The sequence below is a fragment of the Sinocyclocheilus rhinocerous genome, unplaced genomic scaffold (assembly GCF_001515625.1).
Source record: "Sinocyclocheilus rhinocerous isolate Xijiao unplaced genomic scaffold, SAMN03320098_v1.1 scaffold1405, whole genome shotgun sequence".
NCBI classification, from domain to species: Eukaryota; Metazoa; Chordata; class Actinopteri; order Cypriniformes; family Cyprinidae; genus Sinocyclocheilus; species Sinocyclocheilus rhinocerous.
In genome coordinates, this window is record NW_015645543.1 from 1,867,679 (window position 1) to 1,888,769 (window position 21,091).

At 36.5% G+C, this 21,091-nt stretch overlaps 2 protein-coding genes across 2 annotated transcripts in view; one reads left to right on the forward strand and one right to left on the reverse strand.

Annotated features, from left to right (window-relative positions):
- Positions 1 to 21,091, forward strand: part of LOC107706463 (calpain-5-like) — a 40,300-nt gene that overhangs the window by 7,426 nt on the left and 11,783 nt on the right. Inside the window, exons 3-6 of the mRNA XM_016510176.1 lie at positions 10,280 to 10,411; positions 16,607 to 16,815; positions 16,922 to 17,114; positions 18,079 to 18,272. Coding sequence (XP_016365662.1) covers positions 10,280 to 10,411; positions 16,607 to 16,815; positions 16,922 to 17,114; positions 18,079 to 18,272 — 728 coding nt within the window. The remainder of the gene's footprint in view (positions 1 to 10,279; positions 10,412 to 16,606; positions 16,816 to 16,921; positions 17,115 to 18,078; positions 18,273 to 21,091) is intronic.
- Positions 13,067 to 13,528, reverse strand: LOC107706464 (olfactory marker protein-like). The gene has a single exon (XM_016510177.1). It carries the CDS (start codon positions 13,526 to 13,528, stop codon positions 13,067 to 13,069), a length of 462 nt encoding a protein of 153 aa, XP_016365663.1.

Here is a 21,091-nt window from a genome sequence, read left to right on the forward strand (position 1 = left end):
CATCATATGACCCCTTTAACATATTGGCTGTTTATTAGTACTTATAAAGCTCATTCTGCATGACCATATTCTACATCCCTAATCCTCCCCAATACCTAAACTTAACAACTACCTTACTAACTATTAATAAGCAGCAAATTAGGAGTTTATTGAGGCAAAAGTCATAGTTAATGGTTTGTTAATAGCGAGAATTGGACCTTAAAATAAAGTGTGACCATAAATGGCCATGCATACCCAAATATATAGTCTTTGTCTTATAGTCTAGATGCTCAGCAAGATGCTGAGAAATTTTAAAACAGCACAGATGTGCTATAAACAGGATTCTGCTTATCATCAATCAATATATACGTTGATCAGTAACATGCAGTTGGTAATTAATCATCAGTCTAATCAATAATCATTGTTACTGTCAAGCCAAGGCAGAAGGAAAGGTCAGTCTGAAGCATTCATCCGTAACGGAGGTCTGTCATCCATCACCGGATGACACAGAAATTCCAAACGAAATTATAGTTTTTGTTTTGTTTTTGACTTAGTTTTTCTGAAAATCATTAGACAGGGTTGTCCGCACACTTTTTTGACCATATAATGTCAATGTTAGTTCACAAGGACACATTAGATTTGTGAAACCTCATTGGCTGAGGGGAAATAGACATCAACAGGCTTCTGGAAGCATCATGATGGTTTCCTGCGCTTCATTACTCTTTTCTGAGTTAATGATACATTGCAGCTTCCTAAAAACTATCTGTAACAATTCGAATCCCAGGGATGCTGTGTGATACTTTCCCCCTCCGTGCCCCTCTCGCCCAGGGGCATACTAAGTGTCAAGCCTGTCCAAGTCAATTATCCCTTTCTCTCAGTCACTCACTCACTCCTGGAACGATGCCCGACCCAGAATCTCATTCGCACACACGCTCGCTCAAACACACCAGTGAAGTGTTCCAGTCCGGGCCGTCTGAATTGCACCCACAGCAGTTCCTGTCGTCATTAATTCAGGTTATAATTGAGGCGGATACTACAATTGGTTCTGTCTGCACTGCAGTTCAACACTGCAAAGCTAAAATCTCCACCTTCTTAATGGTCACAGGAGCAGCAGCGGCGAATGTGGGAATATAGGGATCAAGTGCAGACAGTGTGTTGTAGTGATAATTAAGACTATAGAGACTGAATAATGATGCTCAGACTGTCTCTTCTATCTGAATTCATGCTTTTTTAGATTGCTTAATGAGGTTGTGAAGAATATTTTGGACTTTTAAGATTTTATGAGCTTGTTTTTATCTGATTGCCTTAGTTTATTATAGTTTAGTCAAGCTTTGGTTGTCTAGCTGTACCTGTACTTACTATCTATGATTTTTAATTTCGTTATTATCCCATTTCTGGATTTTAACGTCAACATGAAACATCATTCACAGCCCGTTTGCACTGCAAAACATGATTTTCTTACTAAGTATTCTTGACTTGTTTTCTAGTACAAATATCTAAATACTTTTTGAATCAGGATACATTTTCTTGAAAAGCAAAATGACTTAAGATATTAAGTCTTGTTTTCTGTAAAGTTTATAGAAATTTTATACGTTTTTTTTGGCTTAAAACAAGAAAAAATATATGCCAGTGGGGTAAGAAAAATAATCTCAAGTCAAAGGGAAAACAAGATTTTTTTTTTTTTTTTGCCTTTTTGGCAGATGTTTTTTAGTTTCAAAGCAAAAAGTAACAAAATTTTGATACATTTGTTCAGAAAACAGGGCTTAATATCTTAAGTCATTTTGCTTTTAAAGAAAATGTATCTTGATTTAAGAATGTTTAGATATTTGTAATGGAAAACAAGACAAAAATACTAAGTAAGAAAATCATTTTGCAGTGTGATGTGATGTGATGTACTGTATTTCAGAGTTTATATGCTAATAATACTGTAACCTTTAATAAATTAATGTTAGCAAACATCAAATTGCTGGGTCACACTTTATTTTAAGCTCCAATTCTCACTATTAACAAACCATTAACTACGACTTTTTCCTCAATAAACTCCTAATTTGCTGCTCATTAATAATTAATAAGGTAGTTGTTAAGTTTAGGTATTGGGTAGGATTAAAGGATTGGGTCATGCAGAATATATGCTTTATAAGTACTAATAAACAGCCAATATGTTAATAATAGGCATGCTAATAAGCAACTAGTTAATAGTGAGAATTGGTCTCTATACTAAAGTGTTACCAATTACTGCATAAAATGTACTACCATTCAAAAGTTTGGGTTCAGTAAAATTGTTTAATATTTTTGAAAGAATACTTACTTTACCACATACAGTAAAATCTGTGATATTATGAAATATTACAATAAAAAGACAGTTTTCTATTTTAATCAAATGTGATGTATTCCTTTGATGCAAAGCTGAATTTTCAGCAGCCATTACTCCACAGTTCTAATATGTTGATTTGCAGCTCAAGAAACATTTCTTATTACCAATGTTCAAAACATTTGTGCTGCCTAATATTTATGTGGGAACCATTATACATTTTTTCCAGGATTCTTTGATAGAAAGTTCAAAAGAGCAGCATTTTTTAAATAGAAATCTGCTGTAATGTCTTTATTATCACTTTTGATCAATGTAATGCATCTTTGATTAATACTGAATTATTAATTAATTAATAAAAAATTATACTGACCCAAACGATAGAAAGACTTCATAGCTATTTGACTAATTTAATACTCTGCATGGCCTATGTGTAATAAAGTGGTTCCACAGAGGGGGTTGTTACATTTTGATAAAAGATTACAAAAAATAGCATTATTTTTCTTTGGAATAACATGCGCTGATCAATCAGCAGGAACATGCATTAAGAAAGTAAATTGGGCCCATTTTGATTCATTGTTGACTTCACTATCAAGGAGAATCCTAATGATTTGGCACATTGACATGTTGTTTGCTGTCCCTGAACTGTAAAAATGAAATGCTCCTGACTCCATCCATGTTTGACGTGAATGAAGACATTGCCACAAATCACTCTGACTGAGTGAACGCCATTAGGAGCTTTAATGCTGTTCACCGCAGCTGCTTCATATTTCTCTGTCTTTTCCCCCCTTGGGTCCTGGTCGTGCTTTTTTAACCACTTATCATCCCTCACTCCCACCCACTTCCTCAATACATGAGATAATGTGAAAGAAACGCACACACATGAAAGCTTCTAGCCCCAGGAGAGGGTTGCCCCTTGGATGCCATTTTGGGCTGTGATTAAACAGTGTGTGTGTGTGTGTATGTTCGCAGAGATGGCTGGAGTGCTGCGCTATAACACAATGACCTTGCACTCTAATCAGTCAGCTCGCCCATCCTCTTAACACTCACACACACACACACACTCACACACACAATACTCCACAATAGCCACCAACCCACAGACATAGCACTGAAAATTCTGCACTGAAGAGAGCATTCGCACACAAACAATATCTTTTCTTTCTCTCTGGCATCGTCTTTGTCTCAGCGTCCTTTGTTCCATGAGCGAACAGGGTAGACAATGGGCTTGTGAAGGATGTTAAGATATTATGTCCACTTTCAGGCTTTCTAGCTGTGAAAGTAATCGCAAAAACCTCAGAGACAAAATGCTCTTCAAATAAAGGTTGATGTATTGCAAGCTGGAGACAAATGGTGGTGTTTTTTTTCAGCCCCTGAGACAAGAGGAGCCCATTAAGGTTCTTTATAGTATAGTCTGATTGGAAGTAGTCTATTGTGAGCTGCCTATGTAGGAATAATTTAAAGACTTCATACACTGTTGGGGGAAAAACTCAGGATTTAGCTGGTCTCCCATCCTGGCCAGCTGAAAAGGGTCCCATCTAAAACCAGTTATTTTATTTTATTGTTTTATATTATTAAGTATTCTACACCCAAAGAATATTCGAAAATGTGGTCAGCCAATGTATTATGAATATTTTTTTATATATTTTTTTTCTGATATTTCTATTTAGCTTTAATTGATTTTTATTTCAGTTTTAATTTTAGTTATTTGAGCAGTTCTTAATATTAAACGTTATTTCATTTATTTGCCAATTCAACATTTGTCATTTTTGTTTTTCATTTAATTATATATATATATTTTTTTTTTTATTTCAAATACCAATAATAATTTTAGTTTGAGTTTAATTAACAATAATAACACTGTAGTCAGAATTGTTATGTTGCCTTCTAAGATACCTATTTTTGAACAAATGAGCATTGTATGTACAGTATTAATGTATGGAAGAGTTCGGTCTGTCCAACCAAAACTGCTATAAATTGTTGAAAAAATGAATAATTCCTTCAATAAGGAAAAAAACAGTAAGCATGATTAGTCTAACTAAATGTGACATTTTTTTTACACAGTATGTGTGTATGTCATGTATTTTTTATGCCTTTTATAAAGCCTGTGATGGCGTTAACTTAGCAACATGCTAATGCCAGAGTGAACAGCTGTATTTGTATTGCCTATGTAAATAGACTAAATATGTCATATCTTGTTTTATGAGGTTTATTTTAGTTTGGATGTTGTCTTAGAAAATAGTAGAGAGCAAAGCAGCTCATTTGCAGCTGTATACATTTGCGCTCATGCTTTTTGTTTATATGTCTCTTTCTTTGAGTTTTTTCATTCGCACACACAAATGACATCTGTTCAGACAAGTGTTTTATTGATTAATGTGAAGTCAGAGCGCTTTTGAAGCTTTTAAATAGATTTGCTAGATTCGTTGCTGCTCACGTGTTAATCAAAAATCAGAATCCTAAAGAACTGTCAGAAATGAGAAGGCAGCAATGAATCAAGTTACCGTGGATTGATATTTAATCCGATCAATGAAACCCAAAATGACCTGACATTGCTCTTAGAGGGACGACGGCGCCTTCAGCCAACTCACCACACCGAACCGAATTTGTATTCCTGTCGGTTTGAGTCAAACTTTGACTGAATAACATTGTGTAATGAATGACAGAGTGGTAGTATCAAAGGGTCTGATAGAAAATCAGTCATGCACTGTGATTGTATCAAGCTTTATATGCAGACCACAAACAAAAACAGAGTTGCAGTGTCGCCGTCTGGGTTTCTTGGCTCTGGAATAGAGAAGTGTGTGTACCGTATGCTGTGTGTGTGTGTGTGTTTCACCTCGTGAATTTGACATCATTGCATTCTGTTCTCACACACCGTGGGGGCATGATGAAATATCTCATCTCTAGTGGATTGTGTGAGTTGTTGAAGGGGTGAGAGAAGCCCAGCGCTGAAAGAATGAAATGTGAGTGCAGGGCTGGATGTGTGCCGGATAGTGAGGAGAGTCCTCACCTGCTGAGCTGTGGAAATGATTCCGGATAGCACAATGTGAAAGACAAATGAGTGTTGTTAGAGCAAGTAAATTTGGACTGTGAGATGTATTTTATACCTCCAGAGACTAGCCGTCCCAGCAGGGGTGTCATGCTCATATGGTTTTCGAGGGATCCTGGCTCAATTTGTACCTTAGGTGAGATAAGACATGACCATGAAAAAAAAGACGTTTTAACAACTTACAAATTCTTAAAATAAGTGTGAGACTTGTTAGACTAGCAGTTATGTCTGGATTAAAATGTAGATTTCATTCTTTAGATTCTTTAAATCTAAGACCAAAAGAAATTTTCAGGCTTCTGAATTGCATGCAAGAAAAAAAAAGTGTGTACTGCAAAATAATGACAAGAAAACAAGTCTTTCTATTAAGCATACATTACCAGTGTAGTCAAATAATTATTATCAACAGTGCAACCAGTGTAGTCCGATTCATGACCAAATGAATCTGATGAACTAGTTCATTTTAGTGAATCAAAACCATACAGCGTAATTGCCGTAGTCTGATTTACAAACATATGATTCTTATGAACTAGTTCATTTTAGTGAATCAAAACCATACAAAATGATTCTTATGAACTAGTTCATTTTAGTGAATCAAAATCATACAGTGCAACCAGTGTAGTCTGATCATGGACACATGATTCTTATTAACTGGTTCTTTTTTAGTAAATCAGAACCCAAGCGCAATAGGTGTAGACTGATTTACAAACAAATTATTCTTATGAACTTGCTCATTTAAGTGAATCAAAACCATACAGTGCAACAAGTGTAGTCTGATCATGGACAAATGATTCTTATGAACTGGTTTTTTTTGTAAATCAGATCCATACAGCGCAATATGTGTAGACTGATTTACAAACAAATGATTCTAATGAACTAGTTCATTTTAGTGAATCAAAACCATACAGTGCAACAAGTGTAGTCTGATCATGGACAAATGATTCTTATGAACTGGTTTTTTTTGTAAATCAGATCCATACAGCGCAATATGTGTAGACTGATTTACAAACAAATGATTCTAATGAACTAGTTCATTTTAGTGAATCAAAACCATACAGTGCAACAAGTGTAGTCTGATCATGGACAAATGATTCTTATGAACTGGTTTTTTTTGTAAATCAGATCCATACAGCGCAATATGTGTAGACTGATTTACAAACAAATGATTCTAATGAACTAGTTCATTTTAGTGAATCAAAACCATACAGTGCAACAAGTGTAGTCTGATCATGGACAAATGATTCTTATGAACTGGTTTTTTTTGTAAATCAGATCCATACAGCGCAATATGTGTAGACTGATTTACAAACAAATGATTCTAATGAACTAGTTCATTTTAGTGAATCAAAACCATACAGTGCAACAAGTGTAGTCTGATCATGGACAAATGATTCTTATGAACTGGTTTTTTTTGTAAATCAGATCCATACAGCGCAATATGTGTAGACTGATTTACAAACAAATGATTCTAATGAACTAGTTCATTTTAGTGAATCAAAACCATACAGTGCAACAAGTGTAGTCTGATCATGGACAAATGATTCTTATGAACTGGTTTTTTTTGTAAATCAGATCCATACAGCGCAATATGTGTAGACTGATTTACAAACAAATGATTCTAATGAACTAGTTCATTTTAGTGAATCAAAACCATACAGTGCAACAAGTGTAGTCTGATCATGGACAAATGATTCTTATGAACTGGTTTTTTTTGTAAATCAGATCCATACAGCGCAATATGTGTAGACTGATTTACAAACAAATGATTCTAATGAACTAGTTCATTTTAGTGAATCAAAACCATAAAGCGTAATTGGTGTAGTCTAATTTACAAACAAATGATTCTTATGAACTAGTTCATTTTAGTGAATCAAAACCATAAAGCGTAATTGGTGTAGTCTAATTTACAAACAAATGATTCTTATGAACTAGTTCATTTTAGTGAATCAAAACCATACAGTGCAGCCAGTGTAGTCTGAATATGGACAAATGATTCTTATGAACTGGTTCTTTTTAGTAAATCAGAACCATACAGCGCAATAGGTGTAGACTGATTTACAAACAAATGATTCGGTAACACTTTAGTACATGGACCAATTCTCACTTTTAACTAGTTGCTTATTAGCATGCGTATTATTAGCATATTGGCTGTTTATTAGCACTTATAAAGCACATATTCTGCATGACTATATTCTACATCCCTAATCCTGCCCAATACCTAAACTTAACAACTACCTTACTATTAATAAGCAGCAAATTAGGAGTTTATAGGGGTAAAAGTCATAGTTAGTGGTTTGTTAATAGTGAGAATTGTCCCTTAAAATAAAGTGTGACCAGTGATTCTTATGAACTAGTTAATTTTAGTGAATCAAAAAACCATACAGTGCAACCAGTGTAGTCTGATTCATGGACAAATGATTCTTATGACCTCAGCCCTCTACGCACACCTTGGCAATATAAATCGCCATTGGCTAGTAAATGTTTTTGTTTACTCGCCAGACTAATATACTATTTTACACACACACACACACACACGTTTATTTAGCTATCTAAATGGGGACATTACATAGACTTCTATTGTTTTTATATACAGATAGTTATACACTTTTTAACCTAAACCCCCCCCTCCCCCTAACCCTCCCCCTCACAGAAAACTTTCTGTCTGTTTACAATTTCAAAAGTAAAAAAAAACTGTTTACTTTATTTTTATAACAGTTTTACAAATGAGGAAATCCACAAATTGAGTTTTTTGCCGATTTTGTCAGGTTTTGCTCACTTTTGGGTACAAATTTGTCCCCAAAATATGGTTAAGTAGGTACACACACACACACGCACACACACACATGATTCCACCCAATCAGCTTATCTTTGTAAAATGGAACAGCTTCTTAAATAACTGAATGTGCACTCTTAACTTCAGCCAATCAAGCATTATATTATGATAATTAAGCACTATTTAATGATAGAACTAGTGATTAGAACTAAAACTTGGTAACCATGAATGAATGCATATTTGTAATTTTAACTGAACTTAGGACTGGTGGTGGTGTTTAAGATATTGTTGGTAATAGGTAATAGTAATTATTATTAAAAGATACTACTACTACTACTACACTGTTATCTGCTGGGTTCATGAATATTGATCACGTTGTCAGCGTTTGCTCGAACTGATTTGCTGAAATCAAAACAGGAACGGTAATAGATGAGCGCCAACCAACGAGAGCTGTTCGCGCATTAGCTCCGCCCACTGCCGAGAAACCGGCATATCTTCTGCTTGTTCTTAAAAGCTGAATAATTCTAAATGAACTATTGTTATTTTGACAGGAAAATACAACAAAGAATATGCTTTACATGTAGCGCGTCGATTCAGCGTGGTATGCAAGACTCTCGCTCTCTCTCTTTGCATGTGTGAGAAACACAGCGCTATCAGTAAAGCGACGGCGAGTCGTGCGCCTTCACACTAGTTTACGGTACGTCAAATACAGGTCCGCTGCGTGCTACATACTGCGCATCCATTGAGTACATGACATGATCCATTGAGCGCATCCAAATAGTACAGATCGCTTGACGGAGAGCGAAACTCTCAAGCGCTCAGTCAGCGTGTTTATCGAGTGAAAATCTGTGTTGAACGCCTCTCACACACATACTGGCGTGTAAAATCTAAGAATTTATTAGCCAATGGCTAATGTTAGACATTATTTAGTTGCCCAGAGTAAGATTTAGTCGCATATGCGAGTGATTTACTCGCAATGTAGAGGGTTGGACCTGGTTCTTTTGGTTCTTTTTAGTACATCAGAATCATTCAGCGCAATTGGTGTAGTCCAGTTAACAAACAAATGACTCTAATGAACTGGTTCACTTTAGTAATAAGCAACCTGCAGCACAATCAATGTCTCAGTTTGTTTCCTGAACCGGAAATACTGAGCTTGTTCTTTTTAATTAACTATTTGAAAAGACTCATGAATTCAGGAGTTAAGATGCGTCACCTTTGTATGGGTAAAATTCCATAATAGGAATCCAAGTGACGTGGATTTCACATGGGATTCAAACAAATTTTCCTATATGTTTTTCAATATAAAGCTGCCTGTTTTGACATTTTAGTAGATGGGGATTCATGTAACTATACACCGTAAAATTTCACCAAAGTTTCCATAATGTGACTGTACCTTTACCGCTGAATCAGTTTGATAAACTCACTTTATTATTACTTCCAGTGATATATATTTTAGTATATTACAGCATGAGAAGGTATGTTATTTTTTCTGCCATGAGTTGTCATCATAAGAATCACCCCTAAGCTTTTACAAGGCATTACGGGTTTGTTAGGTGCTTATTAAAGCATTTAGTCTTTTTCCAGGGCTCATTTGTGGCAACTCCTCTGAGAGATAGTCAACACAGAGGCAAAATGAGCTATAGCCTGTGAGTCGCTACATTCCCCTCAGCTTCTGTCACTGTGCCCAGTGTATGTCAGCTGTTTAAAGAGACCCAGACCTTTACGTTTAGGTCACACAAAATCTCTGGCTGCCCATTGTTTCTGGGCTGTGTGTCCCAGTGGTTGTGATGAGGTCGGTGTAAAGGTGTGCTAGATGCTGTCAGAGCAAAGGAGAGTCATTTGATTTATAACAGCTTTCAGAACTGTACTGCTTCATCTAGATTCATAACTATTATCAAATTAATTAAACAGCCTGTGCCCTGCTTCTGTCTCCAACACTTTTACAAGTACTAGTTTTTCTCTTCCTTTCATTAATCAGAATAAAGCTAAATGTACTAGGCCTATATTTTTTGAACAAACTACTTTGTTTTTGGACATGCTTGCTGCAGTCTTTCTTAAAAGATATATTTGTGCATCTTTGCTATTCACACTGTGCTTTTTGTTGTTGTTTTTTTTACTTCTCACCAATTTCTCACTCTTATTTCTCTCTCTCTCTTTCTGTCTGTTTCTCCATCAGGAGCTGTGTGATGATCCTCACTTGTTTGTGGATGGGATCAGTGCCCATGACCTGCACCAAGGGCAGCTGGGAAACTGCTGGTTTGTGGCGGCCTGCTCCAGCCTGGCTTCCCGAGAGTCACTGTGGCAGAAAGTAAGTCGGTACAGTGTGTAAACATGCATCTATCCTGCATATAACATTCCCTCTAAGCTACGATTTTGCTGCCGCTCAGATAGAAAAAAAATAAATAAATCAGCGCAGAAGGCAGATACCAAAGTATTCAGGAAAAATCTAGACATTTCTTAAATGAGAATTTCAAATGGTTTCAGAATTGTTTTGAATGGAGTCCATCTTAATGTGCATTGGTGTTAAGTATGAAAGTGCAGCTGTGAGAAGATTTGTATGCAAATTCCCAGCACTGATTCATTTGCAAGATAATGAGAACATTGTAGAATTTGGAGGCCGTTATTATTGTGATCTTGTGACCTTGATAAAACAGAAAAATAAATAGGAAAAAAAAATCAATATTATTTTTGTATTATAATATAATTATATTTATTATATTATTATTATAATAATAAAATAACAATGTTAGATGATATACCAATATAGTAACATTATTACATTATTATATTTTTTACTATATATTATTGTATCATATATTTCATTTAATTAATATTTAATTAACTGTACAAAATAAATGTGTATGTAATTTAATTTATTTTTATTTAGATCAACAACTAAAATTTGTTCATATATGTGACATAATTCATACTATGTCAAACTAATAATAAAATAAATTACTTATACAAATGTACTTTGAATTTGTATAAGTAATTTATTTTGAATCAAATACAATAATAATATTTAGATTTGGTTTAAAATGACTTTTGCCTTGATATTATTAATTATATTTTATCATATATTTATTTATTTATTTATTAATGTATTTTATAAAATATAAATTTATGAACATTTTGTACATATTGTTCAGTGTTAGTTTTATTTTTTATTGTTGTTTCAAAATTCATAAATATATACTACATAATTATGGTAACCCTTTAGTATAGGGACCAATTCTCACTATTAACTAATTGCTTATTAGCATGCCTATTATTAACATATTGGCTGTTTATTAGTACTTATAAAGCACATATTCTGCATGACCATATTCTACATCCCTAATCCTATCCAATACCTAAACTTAACAACTACCTTACTAACTATTAATAAGCAGCAAATTAGGAGTTTATTGAGGCAAAAGTCATAGTTAATTGTTTGTTAATAGCGAGAATTGGACCTTAAAATAAAGTGTGACCATAATTCTAGTATATACAATTATAGAATAATGTATAGAATTATAGAACTCATTAAATAATCACTTTATGGCTGAATGGTTTGCCCAATAGGAATAGGTTTTGCTCAGCAAGCACAAAAATAGTTAAGTTTTGCCTACATGTATCACTTTTCCCTTGATACTTGCAGAGGTTGCAGAGGTTTCCCATAAGACCTGCGCTGTGGGATTTAAACGTGCATATTCTTGCATATTTTGTCAGAATATCTTTTTGTTACCTTATATAAAGAGTGTGTTAAGCAGCGAGGAGGAGCAAAACAGTCTCTCTGAGCTCTATTAGCAGCTGTAAGTGCAGCCTGCCATAGGATCTGTGTGCTCTATTAGGAACCATTACCTGATGATGGTTAAACAGGGGAGAGATCCACTCACCTGTAGCTTCATGAATGCACACACACGCACCCTGTAGTTCCAGCTGGTGTAAACTGTATTTCGGTTTCTGTTTGTAGCTTTGTTGGAGGTAGACAGGTAAAGGGTGTTAATGGTTAATGGTTTATGAGCTGTTATTTAGCTTAAATGTTAAGCTAGGGGCCCCCGCATCCTCCCCAGGGCGCGAAGTGTTGTCCCCTGCCTAGGGAAACATTTCCTCTCCCCTAGAAACACACATCATCATGAAGGGGTTGACTTATAGGGCTTTCCCATGTGACTCCTCTCCCCCGTCCTGTCATTTGTTTTCCTGACAGGGTCGGGCATTGATAAATGAAGGTGTGTATGCTGCTATCCTTGCCCCGTGTCTTTGCAGCAACCTTTTATCACACCCAGTCACATGCACCCAGCATGGATACATACTCGAGGGCAGTGGTTATCGCAAGATGACTTAAAATAAGACAAAACAAGCATTCATATAAACCTTTGAAGAACCAGGATTCCTACAATTTAGAAAAACCTGGATATATGAGGTAGTCTGATTTCAAAAATGTGATTTCCAGGACCTGGAAAGTCATGAAAATGTATAAAATGTTATTACTCCTTGTACATTTGTATATATTTTATTAATATACATTTTTGTGTTTATACCAAGCCCAAAAATATTTTATCAGGTAGAAATTGTGAGTAAAATTCCTATTTTTAATCCAGAAAAAAATGGAATAGCCATGGGCTTCGAATATTATCGTGGACATTAAGGAGCCTTGAAGTCTAAAAGATTGAGAACCACTGCTCAAGGGCACTCCCATTACACCCCAGTACATTAATTATTTAAAGAACTACAACCACTAAAAGCACAAGTTTTGCTTTATTCATGAATAATTTTGATCTTCTTGAATTATTAGTGCGATTTATCTTGGGTTAAAGTCTCATCACACTCACAAAAACAGCTAAACATGAACAATCAGACAGATAAAGCTCAAGATCTGGTCATAAAATCGAATTTTATTGGTCTTTAGGAACATCATTTTAAACCACTTGGTCTAGGTTAAGTAAACTCAACAGAAAGCCGCCATACCCTTAAAGTTCTCTTACTTCTGGAACTCAATGGAGCACTCGATGTTCTCCGGACTCAAACCGTCTTCAAAGGCGAACAGAAAATACATCACCTTGCGAACCTTGGCCAGCTCGGCTATCCTCTCGCCGAACTCCTGAGCGTCAGCCTCGTAGCATTGGATGAGATCGTCGTCTGCGCTTTTCCAGAAGAGGCCGGTCGGTTCGAGGAGCTGGCGGGTCATGAGGTGGGTCAGGTCGGGCGTCCAGAGTTGGGAGGTGGCGATGATGTTGAGGCGGCCGGGTGCGGACATGCGGATGTTCCAGCGGGTGAAATGCAGGGCCTGTTCGGAGAAGTCCAGACGGTAGACGTGCTCGTTGGACTTCAGTAGACGCTCTCCGTCTTGACGTTTCTGGCCTCGCTGCTGCAGAGACTGTACTCGCAGACGCATCATCACCGTCAGCTGTATATCAGGGTTGAACGTCAGCTCAAGAGACATGTTCCCAGTGAAGATGTTTTGAAACCTGATAGCTTAGGGCTTCTTCTCTTGTCTGGCCGGATTAGGCTTGTTATCCACCGTGTGACTTCTGTGGTATGAGTGCCACAGTGAGACCTTGTGCTCTGAAACCAGCTTATTTCACAGTGGGGGTTTCTGTTTAGATGTTTGTTGCTCTGGGCAACAGCAATGCTGGGCTCTCCAAGAGGGAATTCGAGACATCTGTGTTTGCTACATGTGTTTGTTTCACATTCACTGTCGATAGAGTTTACTCCCAACTGAACAGAAGTCACCTGCAGTCAGCATCACAATGTGTACCTGAGCGCAGATAATGGACCTGCTCCTCTTGGAACAATTACCACAGAGGTGTACTTGAAATCTAATCTCTGTTCTGTCCCAGAGGACTCGCTCAGGATGAAAGAGATGTAGTTGTCCTATACAGCATCCAAATCACCCTGGTGTCCTTCCCTCAGTAGTCTTTAACATTCAGGAAAATGCTGCTTTTTTGACCTGCATCTGTCTGTATTTATGAACTTTTAAATTGTTAAGCAATGACATGAACCTGATCCACGAAATATTACACATTATTGGAAACTCGTCTAGTTTAGTGCTCTTTTTATAGTTTTTGTTTATATATTTTTTCTTTTGATGAAAATATCCTGTAAATGTAGACAGTATTTTGTCATGTCATTAATTTTAGTTCTTTGACTAAAATGACAAATGATGAGAAATAAAATAAAATAAAATATGTGATAAAATATTATTTATCAACAAAACTAATATGTGACCCTGGACCACAAAACCAGTCATAAGGTTAAATTTTTTGAAATTGAGATTTATAAATCATCTGAATAAATATGCTTTCCATTGATGTATGGTCTGTTAGAATAGGACAATATTTGGCTGAGATACAACTATTTGAAAATCTGGAATCTGAGGGTGCAAAAAATCAAAATATTGAGAAAATCACCTTTAAAGTTGTCAAAATGAAGTTCTTAGCAATGCATATTACTAATCAAAAATTAGGTTTTGATATATTTACGGTAGTAAATTTACAAAATATCTTCATGGAACATGATTTTTACTTAATATCCTAATGATTTTTGGCATAAAAAAATCGATAATTTTTACCCATACAATGTATTTTTCGCTATTGCTACAAATATACCTGTGTTACTTAAGACTGGTTTTGTGGTCCAGGGTCACATATTTAGTTGACGGTAATGTGAAAAATGAAAAAAAAAAATAATAATAATCTTAAACAACATTAGAACGCTATTTTGTTCCTCAGTTCTTATCTTCTTATTTTCCTGCACAGGTTTGCAGCAGTTTGACAAAATGTACTAAAAACATACACTCTTATACATTACTTACAGTAATTGTTCAGTACTTGTACAGTACTTGTATCAGTTTAAGATCAAAAAACAAATAAATTTAATTAATAGAAAAAAACTAGAGGTTATTATGCAAACACAAGAATTTTGTCTGCCTAATAGGTCAAGTGTATTGTCCTTGTTAAAGCTGCAGTCCATAAGTTTTACCTCTTTGTCGCCCTCTCTGTTTGAAAACCTGGAATTGCAGTTACTTGCGGAATTATCTTCCTTGCCTGGGTTGTACTCTGGCACGGCTCCTATATATTCCCGGTGTGAATCCTATACTTAGTAATCACAGATTCTAGCCTACGTCTTGGAATATATGACCCAAATAAGAATTTTCACCGGATATAGTCATCTGAACAAGTAAGTATCAAGTCTGTCCTGCAGGATCCTCACATGCGATAACCTAGTAGCTGGGACAACTTCTTTATGTTTACAGACGTGGCGTAATGACGCAGCAGCATACTCGAATTTCCCGCGAAAACCTACCCGTACCACTCAAATTAGAAAACATTATTATAAGCTAACCGTTGTGAATCGGGCTAAAGTAAGGCGATAGTTTTGAACACTGGCTGGTTATGTACTTGCTCAAATATTGATTTTGGATAATTTTTAACCAAAAAAAGTTACGGACTGCAGCTTTAACTAAAACTATTAAAAATCATTAATCATGTTAATAAAATTATTAGATAAATATTATTTTATTTAAAAGAAAACTTTTAAATAAAATAGTGGATGAAAAACATTTGGTAACACTTTACTTAAAGGGGTCCTATTATGCTTTTTCACTTTTTGAATTTTAGTCAGTGTGTAGTGTGTATGTTTGGGCATAAAAAAGATCTTAAAACTTACAAATCTCAAAGTCCTTTTTAAAAAAATCCCTTTTCTAGAACTACAACGAACGGCTCGTTTGGACTACAGCGTTTGTTTTCCGGGTTTTGTGATATCACAAAGTGGTCCATTAGAATATCATTAAAATAATTCCCGCCTACAGAAATTAGAATGGTTGAAGGGTGGGGAGGGGCGAGGTCGTGGTTAGAACCATAGACTGTATAAAAAAAAGGGACGTAGTGTCCGTGACGTCGCCCGTAGGTTTCCTAAGAGCGTTTTTGAAGCCTAAAGTAGGCGGAGCTGGCCGTCGTCATCTTGGCAGCGCGTCACCGCGCGTCACTCCCGGATAATCGAAAATGGGCAAAGAGGCAGGAGCTGGTACATAATAGGACCCCTTTAAAGCCTTTGTATATAATGCATAATAAAGGGTTATTAAAGGGTGTAATACATTATAATTATTCATAATGTGCTTTGTAATGCATTACATCTTGTCGTAAATAATTATAACCAAATCAATTTAAGATGCATTTTGTATCAATGAATTGATAAGTGTAAAGTTACAATTATTCATGAGATTGAACAATGCATTATAAGGTGCATTACAAGGCATAATTATTGCATTAAAACTGCTTTTATAATGCATCATACATAAAGGCTTTAAGTAAAGTGTATCCAAACATTTAAATAAAAATGAGAAAGGTTGTCTTATCAACTAACCATAATAAAATAAGGTTATGTTGAAGTACTGAAATTTCTGAAACTTAAATGTTTTTAAGAATAAAACTAATAAAAAATGACAAATGCACATAACAAAATGACAAAAACTTTTACTAAAATTGAAATGGCACTACATGTCACTTTTGTCTCTTTCTAGCTTATCCCAGACTGGAAGGAGCAGGAATGGGATCCAGAGAAGGCAGACTCTTATGCAGGAATATTCCACTTCCGCTTCTGGCGGTTTGGGGAATGGGTGGACGTGGTGATCGATGACCGTCTCCCCACAGTGGATAACCAGCTGGTGTACTGCCATTCAAATGATAGCAACGAGTTCTGGAGTGCCCTTGTGGAAAAAGCCTATGCCAAGTAAGCAGTTCAGGCAGCAGACAAATTCAAAAGGTCTATACAGAGATTAACATTCAAGTAGTGTGATAACATAGTGATGCTAAGTTCTTTCTCTATACCATTCAAGAGTTTATGGCTGCTATGAGGCCCTGGATGGTGGAAACACAGCTGATGCCCTGGTGGACTTTACTGGCGGTGTGTCAGAACCCATGGACCTTCTGGAGGGCCAGTTTGCTCAGGATGAAGTCGCCAGAAACCAACTCTTTGAGAGAGTGCTCAAGGTCCATAATCGAGACGGCCTTATCAGCTGCTCTATCAGGGTGAGAAGGACACTCTTACTTTATTTTAGTATATTTTAGTACAGTATACTTTATATATATTATATTTTTATATTTATTCCTATATTTATACACTAACACATGTAGTACATATTATTGATCAGCATTTGTCTCACGTCTGTCAAGATTTGTATTCAGACACTCATCCATCTATTAATCCAGCCATCCATCATTTTTTCTGCCTTCAATTATTTTCTTTTATAAGACTGTACCTTCCCAGACTCAAAGCAATCTTTGATTGTGTGTGACTTGCTTATCAATGGTCTGTGATTCCTTTCATACATGGAAAAAAAAACTACGTTTTTGAATATCTTCATAGCTGGAAGTTGTTTTTCTTCACTAGGATATCAAATAAAATGCCTCTCAGTGCAAAAGAGAACTCCATTGAGTGTTCAGAAACATTTAGAAATTCATTTGAACAGCATCATCTGATGTGCCAGACAGGTCTGTGATGTAAGCAGGTTATCCGGGGATCATAACAGAAACAACTTTATCAAGTTTCACCACAACTTAAGGGCTTTTGTTCAAATGTTGAGGAGAAAATTAAACGGTTTGCATTGATTTATAAATGTTCTGTTATATACTCAACAAAGTCCTTTCATGTCCAAGTTCAGTCACTCTCTGTCCATTCTTACAACTTAGTCTTGATTATGTCGACACAATTATTCATGTCACAGAGCCTACAAATCTATGCATATTGCCAGCTCATTTGCACAGCAAGCCCTCTGCTCACTGGAGTGTGATAAATGGGCGTGGCTTGTCTCCTACTGATTAACATCACCATATTTCACTGTACCATGAAATAACGGCCGATATTTTCATAATCGATAATTCACAGACAGTTCATGTGCTTGCATTCTAATCAGGGATAAAGATTATTATGCTTTTGGATAGACTTGAAATTGGTGTTCAGCAAACTAACTGAAATTTGACCTTTGGTGTACAGGCAACCACACTAGAGGACATGGAGGCAAGACTGGACTGTGGGTTAGTGAAAGGCCATGCCTATGCGGTGACCGACGTTCGCAAGGTCCGTCTGGGACATGGCCTTCTGGCGTATTTCAAGTCAGAAAAGCTACACATGATTCGCATGAGGAACCCCTGGGGTGAAAAGGAGTGGAGTGGACCGTGGAGCGATAGGTGAGACTGCCCCCTCTTGGATTGGAGGTATTACATACAGACTCTATAGCAGGGGTATCCAATCCTGTGAATTTTAGTTCCAACACACTTGCCTAGAAGTTTCAAATGAGTCTAAAGAGCTTGATTAGTTGGTTCAGGTGTGTTTAACTGGGGTTGGAGCTAAACTCTGCAGGACAGTGCCCCTCCAGGATCTGATTTGGACACCCCTGATCTAGAGCATGGTGTATGACAGGGTTTGCAAACGCCTGGGGATTTGTGAGGAAACTGCAGGGGGTATGAGTTGATGGAAAGCTAATAAGTAGGTCATAAGCATGTAAAATTTAAATAAATAAATCATTTTAAAATAAAAACAATCAAAATAAAACCCTTACTAAAAACATGAAACATTTAATTTGTTTACCTGCATGTGACCAATAATCTAAATTAGAGAACTGAATATGTAGATGTGTTGTTAAAGGATTGAAATATTATTTGAAAATCTCATGGGGTACTTCGGGTAAACGTAAGTAAAAAAAAATAAATTTGCCTGTCAAAAGGTTTGGGAATAATTAGAAAGAAACTGAATTATTTTTTTTTATTTTTTTTTATGATTGGACATGATGGGAGATAAGGGAGCTAATGCCTTGTTTAGACTGTCAGTCCAAATCTGATTTTTGTGCACATCCATTTGGAATCTGATCATATTTAGCAAGTGTAAACCGCAAAAAAAAAAAAATCACATCAAGTTCAAGTTGAGCTTTATTGTCATTCTGCTACATGTGGGGACATACAGTGGAACGAAATGTCGTGCCTCACAGGACCACGGTGCTACATAAATACAGGCATACAACAATGAAGTAAAACAGTAAAACCTATACACAACTAACCTACTGACAGATTTTGACTGAATATACTATATATAAATAATTGACTATACGGATGCTTCACATAATACTGTACATGTGCAAAGAGAAACATCGTAAGTCAAGCAGCTGGCTACGATGGGATAGCTGACATTAAAGGGATAGTTCACCCAAAAATCAAAATTCTGTAATTAATTACTCACCCTCATGTCGTTCCAAACCCGTAAGACATTCGTTCATCTTCAGAACACAAATTAAGATATTTTTGGTGAAATCAGAGAGCTTTCTGACCCTCCATAGACAGCAAGTTTCAGTTCCATTGAAATGACTTTATTCAAGAATTTCTCCCCTTCCAGGACAGTTTCCGCCGCCATTCACAAGAGTACCAATGAATAGTGGCGAAGACTGACACGGAAGAGAAAAAAATTGTTGAATAAAGTCTTTTTTGTTTGTTTCTTTGCATACAAAAAGCATTCGTGTAGCTTCATAACATTGTGGTTGAAGCACTGATGTCACATGGACTATTTAAAAAAGTGAGTGACGTGACATGTGGCCAAGTATGGTGACCCATACTCAGAATTAGTGCTCTGCATTTATCCCATCCAAAATGCACACACACAGCAGTGAACACACACACACCGTGAACACACACCCGGAGCAGTGGGCAGCCATTTATGCTGCGGCGCCCGGGGAGCAGTTGGGGGTTCGGTGCCTTGCTCAAGGGCACCTCAGTCGTGATATTGAAGGTGGGAGAGAGCGCTGTACATTCACTCCCCCCACCTACAATCCCTGCCGGTACGAGACTCAAACCCGCAACCTTTGGGTTACGAGTCCGACTCTCTAACCATTAGGCCACGACTTCCCGATGTCCTTACTACCTTTCTGGGCCTTGAACGTGGTAGTTGCGTTGCTGAAAAAGCAGAGTCAGAAAGCTCTCGGATTTCATCAAAAATATCTTAATTTGTGTTCCAAAGATGAATGAAGGTCTTACAGGTTTGGAACGACATGAGGGTGAGTAATTAATGACAGAATTTTCATTTTTGGGTGAACTATCCGATTTTATAATACGTTTTTGTTCGACCTGCACTTCCTAAAAACACATTGTTTCTGCACCAACTGTCAGCATGTTTCCTACAACAATGTCTGACATTTTTACATTTTAAGTGGCAAAAAAAATGTTAGTGCGGTCAGACTGAATCAGATTTTCTGAAATGTCATTTGAATCAGTGTTTGCAGAAACAAGGTTGTGTTGTTGTGAAGTGCAGGTCGAGATAAAAATAACAATGTACTGCTAGTCGGTAGGGCTGTGTATCACCAGCAAAGTCACGATACGATACGTATCTCGATACAGAGGCCACGATACGATACGTATCACGATACATGACTGCACTGAATTTCACCTCACACTGCTTACTATAGTGCCATTTCTAACTATTGGCAGAGCAGGCAGTTGACCTCTGCATTATGAAGGGCCTCCATAACTGTACCACAGTACAATATAGGTAATGGCATATGTTTCATGTTTACATTGTGCACTCCCCACCAGGTACAATATTCTGATTGTTTGCATCTTGTTTTTAAGCCCATAAATAATAATGTACTCGTTCTAATAAATGTATATTGTAATGTACTCATTCTAATATATAAAAAAAATAATTTACATTGCTGGTAGGTTATCATCGCACAAATTAACACACTCTCTACGTTCTAAACTAACGCGCTGTCTTCACTGTATCTAACGCACACACATGCTCACTCACACAGATTTTTCACACTTTTTAGCGCTGCCCCCGCAATTTTATCAACTTTTATCAATAGCTTAATCGCTCAAGAGCTACATTATCTTTCACAACAAGGAGCTGGTAGCATCATTGTTTCTAAAGGAATTAAAGCCACAGCTTCACTGTTAGAGAAACGCGGCAAAACGGTGGTAATTCATACATACACAGCCTCTCTCTCTCTCTCTCTCTCTCTCTC

What these genes read in the sequence shown, in the direction of transcription:
- LOC107706464 (XM_016510177.1), bottom strand. Translation starts at nt 13,528, where the DNA reads ATGTCTCTTGAGCTGACGTTCAACCCTGATATACAGCTGACGGTGATG.